This window comes from Podarcis melisellensis, assembly GCF_964234715.1.
Source record: "Podarcis melisellensis genome assembly, chromosome: 2".
Taxonomy (NCBI): Eukaryota; Metazoa; Chordata; class Lepidosauria; order Squamata; family Lacertidae; genus Podarcis; species Podarcis melisellensis.
Window position 1 is genome coordinate 118,057,110 of NC_138529.1, and position 15,795 is coordinate 118,072,904.

Genomic DNA, 15,795 nt, shown 5'->3' on the forward strand with positions numbered 1-15,795 from the left:
TGGAACCTGCCTCAGCCATTCTATTGACTGAGGCCCACTCCCAGGCAGCCCTGACCCTTCCCCTTAAAAAGCAAAATACAAACTATACAATAACTTAACAGAATAATAAAAAAGAAGCAAAGCAAGAAACAATAGTGCTAAAATTAAATTACTCCCCACCCTGACTAAATACTTCTCCAAACCCAAGCAGAAATAAAACAATAAAATAAAAACAACAACCACCATTTAAAGTGCAGCAAATTAAAAGTACTTAAAACATTTAAAACCATTTTGTCACTTGCTGCAGGGAGCTGCTCAGGCCTCTAAACTGTGGTAGTGAGTGGAGGCCCCGGCCCCTAGGCCGGATGGAGTTGGCAGGAAAGGGAGTGGTCCACCCAGCACTCACTCAGAGCAGCAGCAGCAGCAGCATGATGGGGGCGGAGATGCTCATTTATTCTTTCTGGCAGTTCCCTCTTTGCGAGAAGTGAGGTTACAGGGAACCAGACAGAGGGCCTTCTCGGTGGTGGCACCCGCCCTGTGGAACGCCCACCCTTCAGATGTGTAGGAAATAAGTAGCTATCTTATCTTTAAAAGACATCTGAAGGCAGCCCTGTTTAGGGACGTTTTTAATATTTAATGCTGTATTGCTTTTAACACGCGATTGGAAGCCACCCAGAGTGGCTGGGGAAACTCAGCCAGATGGGCGGGGTATAAAAAAATTATTATTATTATTATTATTATTATTTATTTATTACTACATGGTTAAACACAAAATGCTATATGATGCTTTCATTCAGTAATGTCTTCAGAACTGATAGGCATAAAGGAAGAAATTAAGAAGCAGAAGAAACGGGTGTGGAAAGATTAAAAGGTCCCAACGAAAGAAGAATGGATAACTAAGATGACTGACTGCCAAAATGGCTAAACTTTCCGTGAAGATCAGGCACCAAGATGAGAAAAAATTCAATCTAGAATGGGAAAACTTTATAGACTATTTTAGAGAATACTGTAAAAACGTCAAAACATTGGCAGGTTTGATGCAACATTTATGAACTAAGAATAGAATTAGGAGGGGGAAAAGAAGTTGAAATTAATTGGAGAAATATAATTATATGCAAGGAGAATAAACGGGAGACGGAAACTAGGGGGGCCGGGGGGGGAGACATTTACGGCAAATTTGGAAAAATGTTATTTTGAAAATTGAAAATAAAAAATATAGATACTTTAAAAATAATTTAGAAAACTATTTGGGGTGCCCGTGCAGCTGATCCAGCTGGTCTTTGCGGAGGCGAGACCAGCGCCTCTCCTCGCTCTTTGCCCGGAGTTGTGGGGAGGGATTAAAAAAACATCCTTTTAGGCAAACCGTTTCAATGTAAGTTTTTTTCGGCGTCTCCTTTTTCTCGTCGTCAATTTATCCAGATTTTCACATATTATTTTTAAAGACCTCTTGAAAATTGGTCAGCAGTTTGGTGCAGATTTCTCCTAATGGACACGCTTTTGCAAAGGGTATTTCCCCAAATATTTACATTTACCATAATTAATGCATTCTGTATATAATTCCGCAAAAATAATGCATTTATAGGGCTTTCCCCCTTTGTATGGGGTAGGACATCTTTTCCCAATGGAAGGGAGGATCTTTCTCCTCCTCTCCTCCCTGCAGGCCAAATTGGGCAGGTGGGGGACCTTCCTTGGGCTCCCCATAGGGCTTGGGGTCAAGGCAAACCCTTAAGCATTGGGAAACCTTCTTCAGGGGCTCCCCCGGAACTTGTAATAATTTTTATCCGGCCTGATTTTATTATAATTTATTAAAATTGTATACCTCCCTATACCCACAGGCCTTAGGGCAGTTCACAGGATAAAATTGCAATATAAAAACTCAAAGTACATAATCAAAACGTAAACAAAATCAACCCAATAACCCCCCCCCCAAAAAAAAACCCACACACATTTTAAAACATTTGTGTTTCAATTAAATACAGCAGTTTCTGCAAGAGGAGTTCTGGGCAGAAGAAGTAAAAAAAAAGAGAAACAAGCAACTTCAAGTCCACATTAAAATTACAAGCGTGGCTAAGGCCTTACTTAGACAGGCTAATACTATTACTATTACTACTACTAATACCCCTGAGCACCCTCTCGCACCAGTGTCTTGCCTCGGTATTGGACTGGATGAGAGCCAACAAATTGAAGCTCAATCCAGATAAGGCTCAGTTAGTGGGTGGTTCCCTAGAGCAGATGGCTGGAAGGTCGCCTGCTATTGATGCGGTTACACTTCCTCTGGAGGAGCAGGTTCGTCGCTTGGGGGTAATCCTGTATCCTTTGCTGTCGCTCGAGGCTCAGAAGGCCTGTAGTGCCTTCCATCAGCTTTGGCTGGTAGCCCAGCTACACCCCTATCTGGACAGGAATAGCCTATCTACCGTTGTCTATGCTCCGGTAACTTCAAGGTTAGATATAGATATGTGTTATACATAGAGCTGCCTCTGAAGACAGTTTGGAAACTTCAGCTAGTGCAGAATTCAGCAGCCAGGTTGCTCACCGGAGTTGGCGGGTGAGCATATTACCCCCATCCTGGTCCGACTGCACTGGCTACCAAATAGTTTCCGGGCTTAATTCAAAGTGCTGGTTTTGACCTATAAAGCCTTACATGGCTCAGGATCACAATACTTCAAGGGCTGCTTCTTTCCATATGAACCTAGCCAGATCCTGAGGTCCTCCTTTGTGGGCCTCCTCCTCAAGTGGTCTGGAGGGTGGCAACACGAGAACAGGGCCTTCTCTGCAGGGGCTCCCTGTCTGTGGAATGCTCTCCCCAGGGAAGTTCACCTGGCGCCTTCCTTATACACCTTTGTTGTTTAGTCGTCTTAGTCGTGTCAGACTCTCCGTGACCCCATGAATCAGAGCATGCCTTGGAAACTCACTTTCCTCTCAAAGCTTCTCCTGTTTTATGTCCATGGAGCTTTCATGGCAAAATACTGGAGTGGGTTGCCAGTTTCTTCTCCAGGTGGATCACATTTAGTCTAAACTCTCGGCTGACCTGTCTGTCTTAGGTGGCCCTGCAAGGCATAGGTCATAGCTGAGTTATTCAAGCCCCTTCACCACGACAAGGCAGTGATCCATGAAGGGGTTTACACCTTTAGGTGCCATGCAAACATGTTCCTTTTTAACCAGGCTTTTGCTAGATCTGTATGACATCCTATAGTTTTTTTCAAACGTGGCTCTTTTTGGGAGGGGGGTTGTTATTGGGTTGGGTTTTATTCTGATTATATATGATGTGATCTTTTCTGTGAACCATGCTGAGTACTCTGGGTGTAGGGCAGTATATAAACTCAATAAAAAATAATCCCATATCAATAAATAATAATTCCATATTAATGCTTTCATTATTTGTACCCCACGGATCTGACTGGGTTCCCTAGGAACTCTAGCTGGCTTCTAACAAATATAAAAGCATAATAAAACATAAAAGACTTCCCTCTACATGGCTGCCTTCAGATGTCTTCTAAAATTTGCATAGTTATGTTTTTTGACAACTGACGGGAGGGCGTTCCGCAGGGTGGGCACCACTACCAAGAAGGCCCTCCGCCTCGTTCCCTGTAACTTCCCTTCTCACAGTGAGGGAACTGCCACAAGGCCCTGGGACCTGGATCTCGGTGTCCTGACTGAATGATTGGGGTGAAGACGCTCCTTTAGCATTTCATCAGTTTGCCTTTTTATTCTATCAGGAGATGTTGAAGGGATGCTGGCAGAACGGGAACAATCAGAAATGTTACCAAAAGGATCGAAAGAGCAAAGGAATCTGAGGGTTCAAGATGGAGGCAGCAGGCGAGAGGGGAGACGAAAGCAGAAGCCGGAGGGTGACTCTTGTATGTCTCAGGGTGGTGAAAACCAAATTCCCAGAGAGGAGAAAAAGCATGAATGCACAGTGTGTGGAAAGAGATTTGGTCGTCGCTCAACTCTTACTTTACATCAAAGAGTACATACAGGAGAGAAACCATTTACATGTTCCGAGTGTGGAAAGAGCTTCAGTCAATGTGGCCAGCTTACTAGGCATCAAAGAACTCATACAGGGGAGAAACCGTATACATGTTCAGAGTGTGGAAAAAGCTTTATTTGGAGTAACAGCCTTATGTTGCATCAACGAACTCATACAGGGGAGAAACCATATAAATGCTTGGAGTGTGGAAAGAGCTTCAGTCAAAGTAGTTCCCTCACCTTGCATCTACGAACTCATACAGGAGAGAAACCTTATAAATGTTCAGAGTGTGGAAAGAGCTACAGTCACTGTGGTGCCCTTACCTTGCATCAAAGATCTCATACAAGGGAGAAACCGTATACATGTTCAGAGTGTGGAAGGAGCTTCAGTCAGAGTAGCCAACTTAAGTCCCATCAACAAACTCATACAGGGGAGAAACCGCATACGTGTTTGGAGTGTGGAAAGAGCTTCGCTCGCAGCAATGTGCTTACTAGACATCAACAAACTCATCGAGGCAGCAAACCTTATAAATGCTGGGAGTGTGGCAAGAGCTTCAGTCGCACCGACTACCTTTCCTCGCATGAAAGGATTCATACAGGGGAGAAACGATATACATGTTTGGAGTGTGGAAAGAGCTTCAGCTACAGTTGCAGCCTTACCTTGCATCAAAGATTGCACACAGGAGAGAAACCTTATAAATGTTTGGAGTGCGGGAAGAGCTTCTGTCGCGGTAGCCAACTCAGGTTGCATCAAAGAACTCATACAGGGGAGAAACCGTATTCATGTTCAGAGTGTGGAAAAAGCTTCAGTCGCAGTAGCTCCCTTACGTTGCATCAAAGAACTCATACAGGAGAGAAACCGTATACATGTTCGGAGTGTAGAAAAAGCTTCAGTTGCGGTAGCTCCCTTAAGTCGCATGAAATAACTCATACAGGGAGGAAATCTTAGAAATGTTAGGGGCTCCTTTCCTAAACAATAAAGAACTCGTATAAGGGAAACATCTTAGAAAGGGTTGGCGTGTTGGAAGATCTTTAATCATATCAAATAACTCCTACAAAGAGTAAACCAATGATCGTGTTCTGGTCCCCCAGGACAGCCATTATTGTATTGGAAGAACTTTCTGACAGTAAGAGCTGTTTTGAGAATGGAACAGTCTCCCTCGGGAGGTGGCGGGCTCTCCTTCCTTGGAGGTTTTTAAGCAGAGGTTGGATGGGCTTCTCCTATGGATGCTTTAGCCGAGATTACTTCATTGCTGGGGTTGGACTAGATGACCCTTGGGGTCCCTTATAACTACAGTTCTATGATTCTATATACAGCAGAACCATCATCTGCTAGAGGGCCCTGTTTAGGGAAGCTTTTAATGTTTAATAGGTTATTGTATTTTAATATTCTTTTGTAAGCTGCCCAGAGTGGCTGGGGAAACGGAGCCAGATGGGCGGGGTATAAATAATAAATTATTAATTATTATTCTGTTGGGAGCCGCCCAGAGTGGCTGGGGAAATCCCACCAGGTGGGAGGAGTATAAATTATTATTATTATTATTACTCGGGAGGAAGTTCCCTTCAGCCAGGCTCCTCTTTGTTTTTCTAGCTCTGTCTGCTTCCTCACCTGCCCTCTCCAAATGGGTGAAAGCAGCAAGGAGAGGGAGTCACGCTCCTAGCCCCTCTGCCATTAGGGAAATTGGGATAAGGAGAGAGGGAATACTGACAAGGGAGAGTAGGGAGGTCCACTGATGCCATCTAGCCTTCTCCCCAAATTAATTTTATTATTATTATTATTATTACTATTATTCATTTCTATACCACTTGATATTTTTTTTTAAAAGTCTCAAAGAGGTTTACTGCATATTTAACATCAATAAAACAATCTAGAATCAAACATTTCTGAAGAATGTCAAATATAAAGTATACAGTCAAAGTAACATATTTAACAGGAAACTAAAATATTATCTTAAAATATTTCAAAACATTACAAAGGAGGTCGACTACAGAATACATATTTAACACAAAGTTAACAAACAAAAAACTTGAACATTTCAAAACAAAACATTGCTAAGTGAAGCCAACTATAAAATGCACATTGAAAACAGCATAGTTTACAAGCCGGTTGACTGACTGAACCCAAAGAGTACTCCTTAATGGTTCCTCCAATCCTCTCTTACAACAGTCAATTGCTGCCTCTTGTGGCAGTGAGTTGCACAGCTTAATTCCTCACTGTGAGAAAGGGTTTCTTTTATATATCCTGACTCTTCCACCATTCAGCCTCCTGTGACGCCCCCAAATTCTAGCACTAGGAGAAATAAAGCTTTTCTCTACCTACTTTCTCCACACAATGCACAATTTCATAATCGTGTCACTCCTCACTTGCTTTTTCTCTAAAAAGTTCCCAATTCTGCGACCTTTCTCCACAGCGGAGTTCCTCCATCCCCTCGATAATTTGGGCTGCCCTTTTCTGAAGGTGGGGTTGGGACCACTGGGTGCAAAGTACAACTTCTGGAAAATCTCATTTATCCCTTTTTGGGGGGGAGGGAAGTTTCCATCCCAGAAGAGCAGAGCAGACACTTCAACGTGGATGTACAACATCTGTGAAATCTCTGAAAACAGAGAGGAAGGTGACCAGGGGTCAGAGAGCGGGGCTTGTCCCTCCCCAGGACTTGGAAAACATGGTAAATCGGCGGCGGCAGAGCTCCACGACTCTCGTGACCTGCACAACCAAAATAAATGGTACATATAGTGCTTTTAAAATGAAGAAGCACACCTTTTTATGGTCCACAATTCTTTTGTTTTGCTGTGGAGAACAACCAGGCCTGGATGTCTCCTGCAAAGGCCTCACTAAGCAGGGCCTACTAATCATCATGGAGCATCTTCTCCCCAGGGACTGATTTGTTCTTTTATTGTTTATAAGGTGTGAAATATAGTCGAGAGTGGATTTCATGCTCTTTATTCAGGTCATAGTAGTGAGGAGGAACAAATGTTCCCCCACTGTATCTGCTTTATATACATTATTTACACAATGGGCCCCACATTATTGGCTAATGGATACAGTTAAACAATACTGAAGTATCAGATCTGGAAGGACGTGGTAATAGATTTGGTTAGCATGCTTAATTTTGGTATGAGAAAACAAAGGTGCACAAGGGATTCCTGAACCACATTATAAGGAAATCAATTTACCAAGTATGGGACAAATATAAGAGTTTATTTGAGAACAAGACACCTTTGTGGCTTTCCCCATTAGAAACCATATCTGTAAAAAGAGGTAAACACGAAACTGGGCAACATACAAAGATCTGTTAACAGAATTAGAAAACAAATTAAAGGTAAAGAATATGAGGATAAAAAGCTATGTTAACAGATTGGTTACAATAGTGCCAAATAAATGACATATTCAAAGGTGACAAAGAGAAGGACTTTGGGAAGGAATTCTCAAAGTTCAAAAATGAATTATTAGAAAATAATGAGAAATTGTTGTCAAGAATGTACAAACCACTGTTGGAATGGGAGACGAAAGATGAAGAGGTTAAAGCTGTAATGAGACTTCCGGGTTAGCGCGAACGCGAATGGCGGATTCCCTCCGAGCTCCGGAGGGAATTGGCTCCACTGAGGACGGGTCTTGCCGCGCCGGCGACGCGGGGACCCTTAGAAACCGCAGGCGTGGATGCCTGCGGACTTGGTGACTCGGCGGGCACCTTAAGCGCCCCCCCCGACTCAGGAAGAGCCTTTTTAAAGGCTACGGAGGGGTACGGAGGGTGGCGTGGTGCTGTGAGTAGACCGCTACCTCAGTGGAGTGAAGCCGCGAGCCATGACCGGAGAGCGCTAACTTTCTTCCTTAAATTCGGATTATAAAACAAGCAACCCGTGAGTAGAAGGGAATTTGGACTTAAAATTTCTTGGTTTTGAATTCGGTACGACCGGGGGATGTGCTAAAAGGAAGTCCGCACCCCCCCCCCTATCTACAGACGATCTAAAGCAAGGATCGGAGAACTAAGGTGGAAAATTACCGTCTGATTAGGGGGGAAAAAAGATCTTCCCATGAATTTGACAAAGACTTGGTGCTGGAGAGAAAGGGAGGAATTTTGGAACTTTTAATGTAACCCCCCCCCTGCACCCGGGAGTGTCTTGCCGGAGGGAAAAAGAACAAAGAGTTTGACAGCTGTCAAAGGAGCTGTCAAACGAGTGGCCAAAGTTAAAACCTGGTTATCTAATAACTCTCTCTTTTAAAAGTGATACATTTAAAAGGAGGTGGTTGGAAACAAAGTAGTAAATAAAGGACAAAGTAACAGATTGTTGGAAAGGACTATCAAGCAATTGGAATCCCCCTGGGGGGACCAGAGGCACTACAATGGCTGCAGAGGGAAAATTACTGGCAGAAATAGAAAAAATGTTTTTTCTCGTGGGAATTTTACAAGAGCAGACTACGGCTATGAGCAAACAGCTTATGACCTTGAGCTCTAAAACAAACAACTCTGCCGAATCTGCAAACGATACGCCTGAAAAAGAATCTGCAGCCGAGCCACAAGGATGGATGGAAATGAAAGAAGGAAGGGAGACAGCTCAAGTGGAAAACATCAACCAACTAAACACCAACCAAAAGCCTATACTGACAGAAAGCAAAGAAGATGATTTTAGGATTACAACTTTACAAAAGATGAGAAAGATGAAGAAGGAAGCCCATGGAATACATGGAACACTGGAACTTAAAAGAATTAAGAAACATGATCGAGACTTCCTTCTAAAGCATGGGCCTGATCTTCAGAAACAACAGCTTCTAAACTTTTTGGATGGAAGAAAATTTGACGTGATTGTGACAGAACTGTTTCGAGAACCGAAGACCAACAAAAAAGACTACCAACAAAACTGGCAGAGGGAGACTAACAGAGAATTAAGGGCCTCGGATGTGAGGAATCCGGGCTAGGAACTTTTTTCTTTTTTGGGGATGCGTCTCTGGGGACTGAAACCGGGGTAGGGAGTGAGGGGAGAACAAAAACTTTTAAAAATTTATAATTTTTTATTGGGCCAACTGGATTTATAAGCAATACTAAAGGGAGAAATTCATGGAAGGGAAATGGGGTCGACCTTAGGAAAAGGAGATTAGAAGGTGAAAAGTTAAATGTTTTTTAAGTAAAATGTTTCTTCTTTTTAATAATAATAATAATAATAATAATAATAATAATAATAATAATAATAATATGTGTATGATAATGGACAGGAACTTGCTGAAATAATTATTGAAATTGGGATGTATGAAGATGGGGTGGGGGGAGTCAAAGAAAGAGGGCAATGAAAGTAAGGGTATGAAATTACATATGTGTTTGTCTGTGTGTGTTTTTTTCTTTTTTTGTGTATGTATGTCTTTATAAAATGTGAAAATCTAATAAAAATTTAATTAAAAAAATAATAAAGCTGTAATGATACACTGGGCAAAAACAGGTTATAATATACCACTTGAATCATAGGAAAAGTTGTGGAAAGAGATTTTAAAATTCACGGCTTGTAGTTCATTAAAAGAAATTTATATGAAGATGTACTGATGGTATTTGACTCCAGTAAAGCTTGCTGAAATGTATAAAGATATCTCTAATTTATGCTGGAAATGTAAGGATAAGGAAGGAACTATTTTTTCATATGTGGTGGACATGTAAAAAAGTAAAGGGCTTCTGGGAAATGTTATACAATGAACTTTTAAAAATTCTTAAAATTAAATTTGTTTAAAAAAACCAGAGGCTTTTTTACTAGGAATAATAGGAGGAGAATTGCCAAGGAAATGAAGAGACTATTTATGCGACTACAGCAGCCAGATGCTACTAGCCCAGATGTGGAAAGAAAAAAAAGGTCCCAAAGAAAGAAGAATGGAAAGAATATTGACTATGCCTAAATGGCTAAATTTTCCGTAAAGATCAGGCACCAAGATGAGAAAAAATTCAATCAACAATAGGAAAACTTTATAGAGTATTTTAGAGAATCTGTAAAAACGTCAAAACATTATCAGGTTTGATGTAACATTTATGAACCAAGAATAGAATTAGGAGGGGGAAAAGAAGTTGAAATTAATTGGAGAAATATAATTATATGCAAGGAGAATAAAGGGGGGGACATTTATGGCAAATTTGGAAAAATGTTATTTTGAAAATTGGGGGGGAAAAATAAAATAGTTTAGAAAACTATTTGGGGCTCCCGTGCAGCTGATCCAGCGGGGCTTTCCGGAGGCGAGACCAGCGCCTCTCCTCGCTCTTTCCCCGGAGAAGCCCAGAGGCTCCTGCCACTCGGCTCCGAAACGGTTAAGAGCAGCGGCAACAGAGCTGAGATTCCTAGAGGGGAGGGGAAAAAGGCTGACGGGAGAATAGCAGCTTCCGCTTCCTGTCCCGCTTTTGGGGGGAAGATGCCGAACATGGCGGCAGCTGTTCTTCCTCGCGGAGGCGCTGGAGGTGGGTCATATTGTTATATATTATAACTGGGGGGGGGGTGGAGTGGGGGTGCTGCTGGAGGGAGTTGTGGGGAGGGATTTAAAAAAAACGTGTTAGGCAAACCGTTTCAATGTAAGTTTTTTTTTCTGCGTCTCCTTTTTCTCGTCGTCAATTTATCCAGATTTTCACGTTATTATTTTTAAAGACCTCTTGAAAATTGGTCAGCATTTTGGTGCAGATCTCAGCTAATGCTCACGCTTTTGCAAAGGGTATTTCCCCAAATATTTACATTTGCCATAATTAATGCATTTTGTATATAATTCCGCTAAAATAATGCATTTATAGGGCTTTCCCCCTTTGTATGGGGGTAGGACATATTTTCCCAATGGAAGGGCAGATCTTTCTCCTGCTCTCCTCCCTGCAGGCCAAATTGGGCAGGTGGGGGACCTTCCTTGGGCTCCCCATAGGGCTTGGGGTCAAGGCAAACCCTTAAGCATTGGGAAACCACCTGCAGGGGCTGCCCCTGGAACATGTAATAATTTTTATCCGGCCTGATTTTATTATAATTTATTAAAATTGTATACCTCCCTATACCCATAGGATAAAATCGCAATATTAAAACTCAAAGTACATAATCAAAACATAAACAAAATCAACCCAATAAAGCCCCCCCAACCACACACATTTGAAAACATCTGTGTTTAAATTAAATACAGCAGTTCTGGGCAGAAGAGGTTAAAAAAAAGGAGAAACAAGCAACTTCAAGTCAACATTAAAATTACAAGCGTGGCTGAGGCCTTAGACAGGCTAATACTATTACTACTACTAATACCCCTGAGCACCCTCTCCCGCCAGTGTCTTGCCTCGGTAATGGACTGGATGAGAGCCAACAAATTGAAGCTCAATCCAGATAAGAGTGAGGCTCAGTTAGTGGGTGGTTCCCTAAAGCAGATGGCTGGATGGTCGCCTGCTCTTGATGGGGTTACACTTCCTCTGGAGGAGCAGGTTCGTAGCTTGGGGGCAATCCTGGATCCTTTGCTGTTGCTCGAGGCTCAGATGGCCTGGAGTGCCTTTCATCACCTTTGGCTGGTGGCCCAGCTACACCCCTATCTGGACAGGAATAGCCTATCTACCGTTGTCCATGCTCTGGGAAATTCAAGTTAGATATAGATACGCATTATACGTAGGGCTGCCTCTGAAGACAGTTTGGAAACTTCAGCTAGTGCAGAATTCAGCGGCCAGCTTGCTACCAATTAGTTTCCGGGCTCAATTCAAGGTGCTGGTATTGACCTATAAAGCCTTAAATGGCTCAGGATCACAATACTTCAAGTACCACCTCAATACTTCAAGGGCTGCTTATTTCCATATGAACCTAGCCCTATCCTGAGGTCCTCCTTCGTGGGCTTCTTCAAGTGGTCCGGAGGGTGGCAACACGAGAACAGGGCCTTCTCTGCAGTGGCTCCCCGTCTGTGGAATGCTCTTCCCAGGGAAGTTCACCTGGCGCCTTCCTTATACACCTTTGTTGTTGTTTACTCGTCTTAGTTGTTTCCGACTCTCTGTGACCCCATGAATCAGAGCATGCCTTGGAAACTCACTTTCCTCTCAAAGCTTCTCCTGTTTTATGTCCATGGAGCTTTCATGGCATAATACTGGAGTGGGTTGCCAGTTTCTTCTCCAGGTGGATCACATTTAGTCTAAACTCTCGGCTGACCTGTCTGTCTTGGGTGGCCCTGCACGGCATAGGTCTTAGCTTCTCTTGAGTTATTCAAGCCCCTTCGCCACAACAAGGCAGTGATCCATGAAGGGGTATACACCTTTAGGTGCCATGCAAACATGTTCCTTTTTAACCAGGCTTTTGCTAGATATCTTTGACATCCTATAGTCATTTTCAAACGTGGCTCTTTTTGGGGAGTGTTATTGGGTTGTTTTTATTCTGATTATATATGTGATCTTTTCTGTGAACCACGCTGAGTCCTCCGGGTATAGGGCGGTATATAAACTCAATAAATAATAATACCATATTAATACTTTCATTATTTGTACCCCACCGATCTGACTGGGTTGCCCCAGCCACTCTAGCTGTTTCTAACAAATACAAAAGCATAATAAAACATTTAAAGCTTCCCTCTACATGGCTGCCTCCAATTGTCTTTTAAAAGTTGCATAGTTATTTTTTTTGACAACTGACGGGAGGGCGTTCCGCAGGGTGGGCACCACTACCAAGAAGGCCCTCCGCCTTGTTCCCTGTAACTTCCCTTCTCACAGTGAGGGAACTGCCACAAGGCCCTAGGACCTGTATCTCTGTGTCCTGACTGAATGATTGGGGTGAAGACGCTCCTTTAGCATTTCATCAGTTTGCCTTTTTATTCCATCAGGAGATGTTGAAGGGATGCTGGGAGAAGGGGAACAATCAGAAGTGTCATCAAAAGGATCCAAAGAGGAGGAGGAGCAAAGGAAGCTGAGGGTTAAAGATGGAGGCAGAAGGCAAGAGGGGAGACGAAAGCAGAAGCCGGCGGGTGACTCTGGTACGTCTCAGGGTGGTGGAAACCAAATTGCCAGAGAGGAGAAAAAGCATGAATGCACCGTGTGTGGAAAGATATTGGGTAGTCACTCAACTCTTACTTTACATCAAAGAGTGCACACAGGAGAGAAACCATATATATGTTCCGAGTGTGGAAAGAGCTTCAGTCAGAGTCACTACCTTAAGTCGCATCAAAGAACTCATACAGGAGAGAAACCGTATACATGTTCAGAGTGTGGAAAAAGCTTTATTTGGAGGAGCAGCCTTATGTTACATCAAAGAACTCATACAGGGGAGAAACCGTATGCATGTTCGGAGTGTGGAAAGAGCTTCTATCACAATGGTACCCTTACCTTGCATCAAAGAACTCATACAGGGGAGAAACCGTATACATGTTCAGAGTGTGGAAAAAGCTTCAGTCGGAGTAGCCACCTTACCTTGCATCAAAGAACTCATACAGGGGAGAAACCGCATACATGTTTGGAGTGTGGAATGCGTTTCGCTCGCAGCAATGGGCTTACTAGACATCAGCAAACTCATCGAGGCAGCAAACCTTATAAATGCTGGGAATGTGGCAAGAGCTTCAGTCGCATCGACCACCTTTCCTTGCATGAAAGAATTCATACAGGGGAGAAACCATATACATGTTTGGAGTGTGGTAAGTGCTTCAGCCAGAGTTGCAGCCTTACCTTGCATCAAAGATTGCACACAGGAGAGAAACCGTATAAATGTTTCGAGTGTGGGAAGAGCTTCAGTCGCGGTAGCCAACTCACGTTGCATCAACGAACTCATACAGGAGAGAAACCGTATACATGTTCGGAGTGTGGAAGGAGCTTCAGTTGCAGTAGCTCCCTTAAGTCGCATCAAAGAACTCATACAGGAAGGAAATCTTAGAAATGTTTGGTGTATGGAAAGAACTTCAGTGACGGGCTCCCTTCCTAAACAATAAAGAACTCGTACAAGGGAAACATCTTAGAAAGGGTTGGCGTGTGGGAAGATCTTTAATCATATCAAATAACTCCTACAGAAAGTAAACCAATGATCATGTTCTGGTCCCCCCAGGATAGCCATTATTGGAGTGGAAGAACTTTCTGACAGTAAGAGCTGTTTTGACAATGGAACAGTCTCCCTCGGTGGGGAGGCGGGCTCTCCTTCCTTGGAGGTTTTTAAGCAGAGGTTGGATGGGCTTCTGCTATGGATGCTTTAGCTGAGATTACTTCAGTGCTGGGGGTTGGACTAGATGACCCTTGGGGTCCCTTATAACTACAGTTCTATAATTCTATATACACCAGAACCATCATCTGATAAACAACTCTTATCACAAGCTTGGCAGATCTGGAGATATACTTGATCATCAGATAATGCCAATATTATTCACTTGGACTGTGCTGTTTGAACCCGTGTACAAGTCTAGGTGCCTATTCTATAGTTCCCAAAGCACAGAAGGATTGGACTCTGATTAATAAAATACACATGAGGATTGACCAGCAAGACTCTGGGAGGAGTGCGTATAATAATTCTCTCCCTACCCCTTGGCCCAGGTCGTTTTATTCACAAAAGAACTTTTTACACAGTGTTTGTAAGAACCAATCAGATTTCCTCTGAGCATTTCAAAAAACCCCATGTGGGACAAAGTTAGATCAGTAAAGGAAGGAAGGGTGGTATTCACCATCTCTTTGTGAACTCTCTTCCTGAACTCTCTTCCTGGCCCTAAGATCTATCTAAAGATTAACAAACTACATCAAAGTAACCTATTAACTTCATGGCCTAGGATGCCTGATGCAGCAACTGGTCTGTGTCCTAGAATGCTTATACGTGCTTGTCAGACATAGAGAAATGGCAGTAGAGAAAAAGGGCATAGGTGCAGAGGCTTGTGGGATTTGATCAGAAATTATTGTCAATGAATCAAACCCAGTCAACGCAGTGCTTTCATTGCGGACACAATGGCTTGATGCATATCATTCCTCATAGTAATCCCGTCTGATCACTATAGTTATAGCTGCTATCTCTGTTTCATGTACATCATAAAATGAAACAGAAAAAGCTGTACGAAAATAAAATCTTTATGAAAATTTCAAAAAACTCATGAGTCCCACCTACACTGGAAAAAAAAGGGATCTGTTCACATCCCTTATGGTTAGCTTACTGCAATGTACCGTACAAAGAGCCACCCTTGAAGGTTGGGCCACAGGCTGTAGCTGGTGCAGAACGCAATAGCCAGGTGGCTTGTGTGACAGAGGTAAAGGACCCCTGGACAGTTAAGTCCAGTTAAAGGCAGCTATGGGGTTGCAGCTCTCATCTTGCTTTCAGGCCGAGGGAGCTGGCGTTTGTCCACAAAAACTTTCTGGGTCATGTGGACAGCAGGACTAAACCGTTTCTGGCGCAATGGAACACCGTGACGGAAACCAGAACTCACGGAAACACCATTTGCTTTCATTCCACAGTGGTACCTATTTACCTAATTGCACCGGCGTGCTTTCGAACTGCTAGGTTGGCAGGAGCTGGGGCAGAGCAGCAGGAGCTCACTCCGTCGCACAGATTCGGACCGCCAACCTTGCCATCAGCAAGCCCAAGAGGCTCAGTGGTTTAGACCACAGTTCCATCCATGTCAAGCTTGTTGGAGGAAACTACTGCCAGCATAGAACAGCCTGCTAGTGGGATTTGCACTTGCTACCAATCCGCTACTGGGCTGAGTTCAAGGAGTTTGTACTAACGTGCAAGTCCCTGTTCTGCTCAGTCCCAGATATACAGTAGAGATTCTCCTGCAAGTTCCAAATATCTCCAAAGCACACAGCCAGAATGGGGCTTTTAGTGTCACTGTTTGTGTTCTGTGGAATGGCATCCCTTTTGGGGGAGGGGGAATTGGGACATTTTCCACCTTTTTCAGCTGGATAAATAAATTTTAATAATGGGTGTCCACTTGTT

The 15,795-nt window shown here is 43.2% G+C and overlaps 3 protein-coding genes across 5 annotated transcripts in view; all 3 read left to right on the forward strand.

Annotated features, from left to right (window-relative positions):
- LOC309364936 (uncharacterized protein) overlaps window positions 1–4,901 on the forward strand; it is a gene marked incomplete at its 5' end in the record, with an annotated part of 136,404 nt that extends 131,503 nt beyond the window's left edge. Inside the window, one exon of the mRNA XM_081902964.1 lies at window positions 3,696–4,901. Coding sequence (XP_081759090.1) covers window positions 3,696–4,894 — 1,199 coding nt within the window. The 3' untranslated portion in view covers window positions 4,895–4,901. The remainder of the gene's footprint in view (window positions 1–3,695) is intronic.
- LOC309364802 (uncharacterized protein) overlaps window positions 1–15,795 on the forward strand; it is a 145,143-nt gene that overhangs the window by 120,196 nt on the left and 9,152 nt on the right. The gene's annotated exons all lie outside the window — the stretch shown is intronic.
- On the forward strand, window positions 10,253–14,295 carry LOC309365001 (uncharacterized protein). 2 transcript variants are annotated; one of them, XM_081903084.1, is made up of 2 exons: window positions 10,253–10,370; window positions 12,725–14,295. In XM_081903084.1, exons 1-2 carry the CDS (start codon window positions 10,325–10,327, stop codon window positions 13,762–13,764), a joined length of 1,086 nt encoding a protein of 361 aa, XP_081759210.1. In that variant the 5' UTR covers window positions 10,253–10,324; the 3' UTR covers window positions 13,765–14,295. The 2 variants fall into 2 exon arrangements, with proteins under 2 accessions (XP_081759210.1, XP_081759211.1); XM_081903085.1 differs by having other exon boundaries at window positions 10,261–10,370; window positions 12,728–14,295.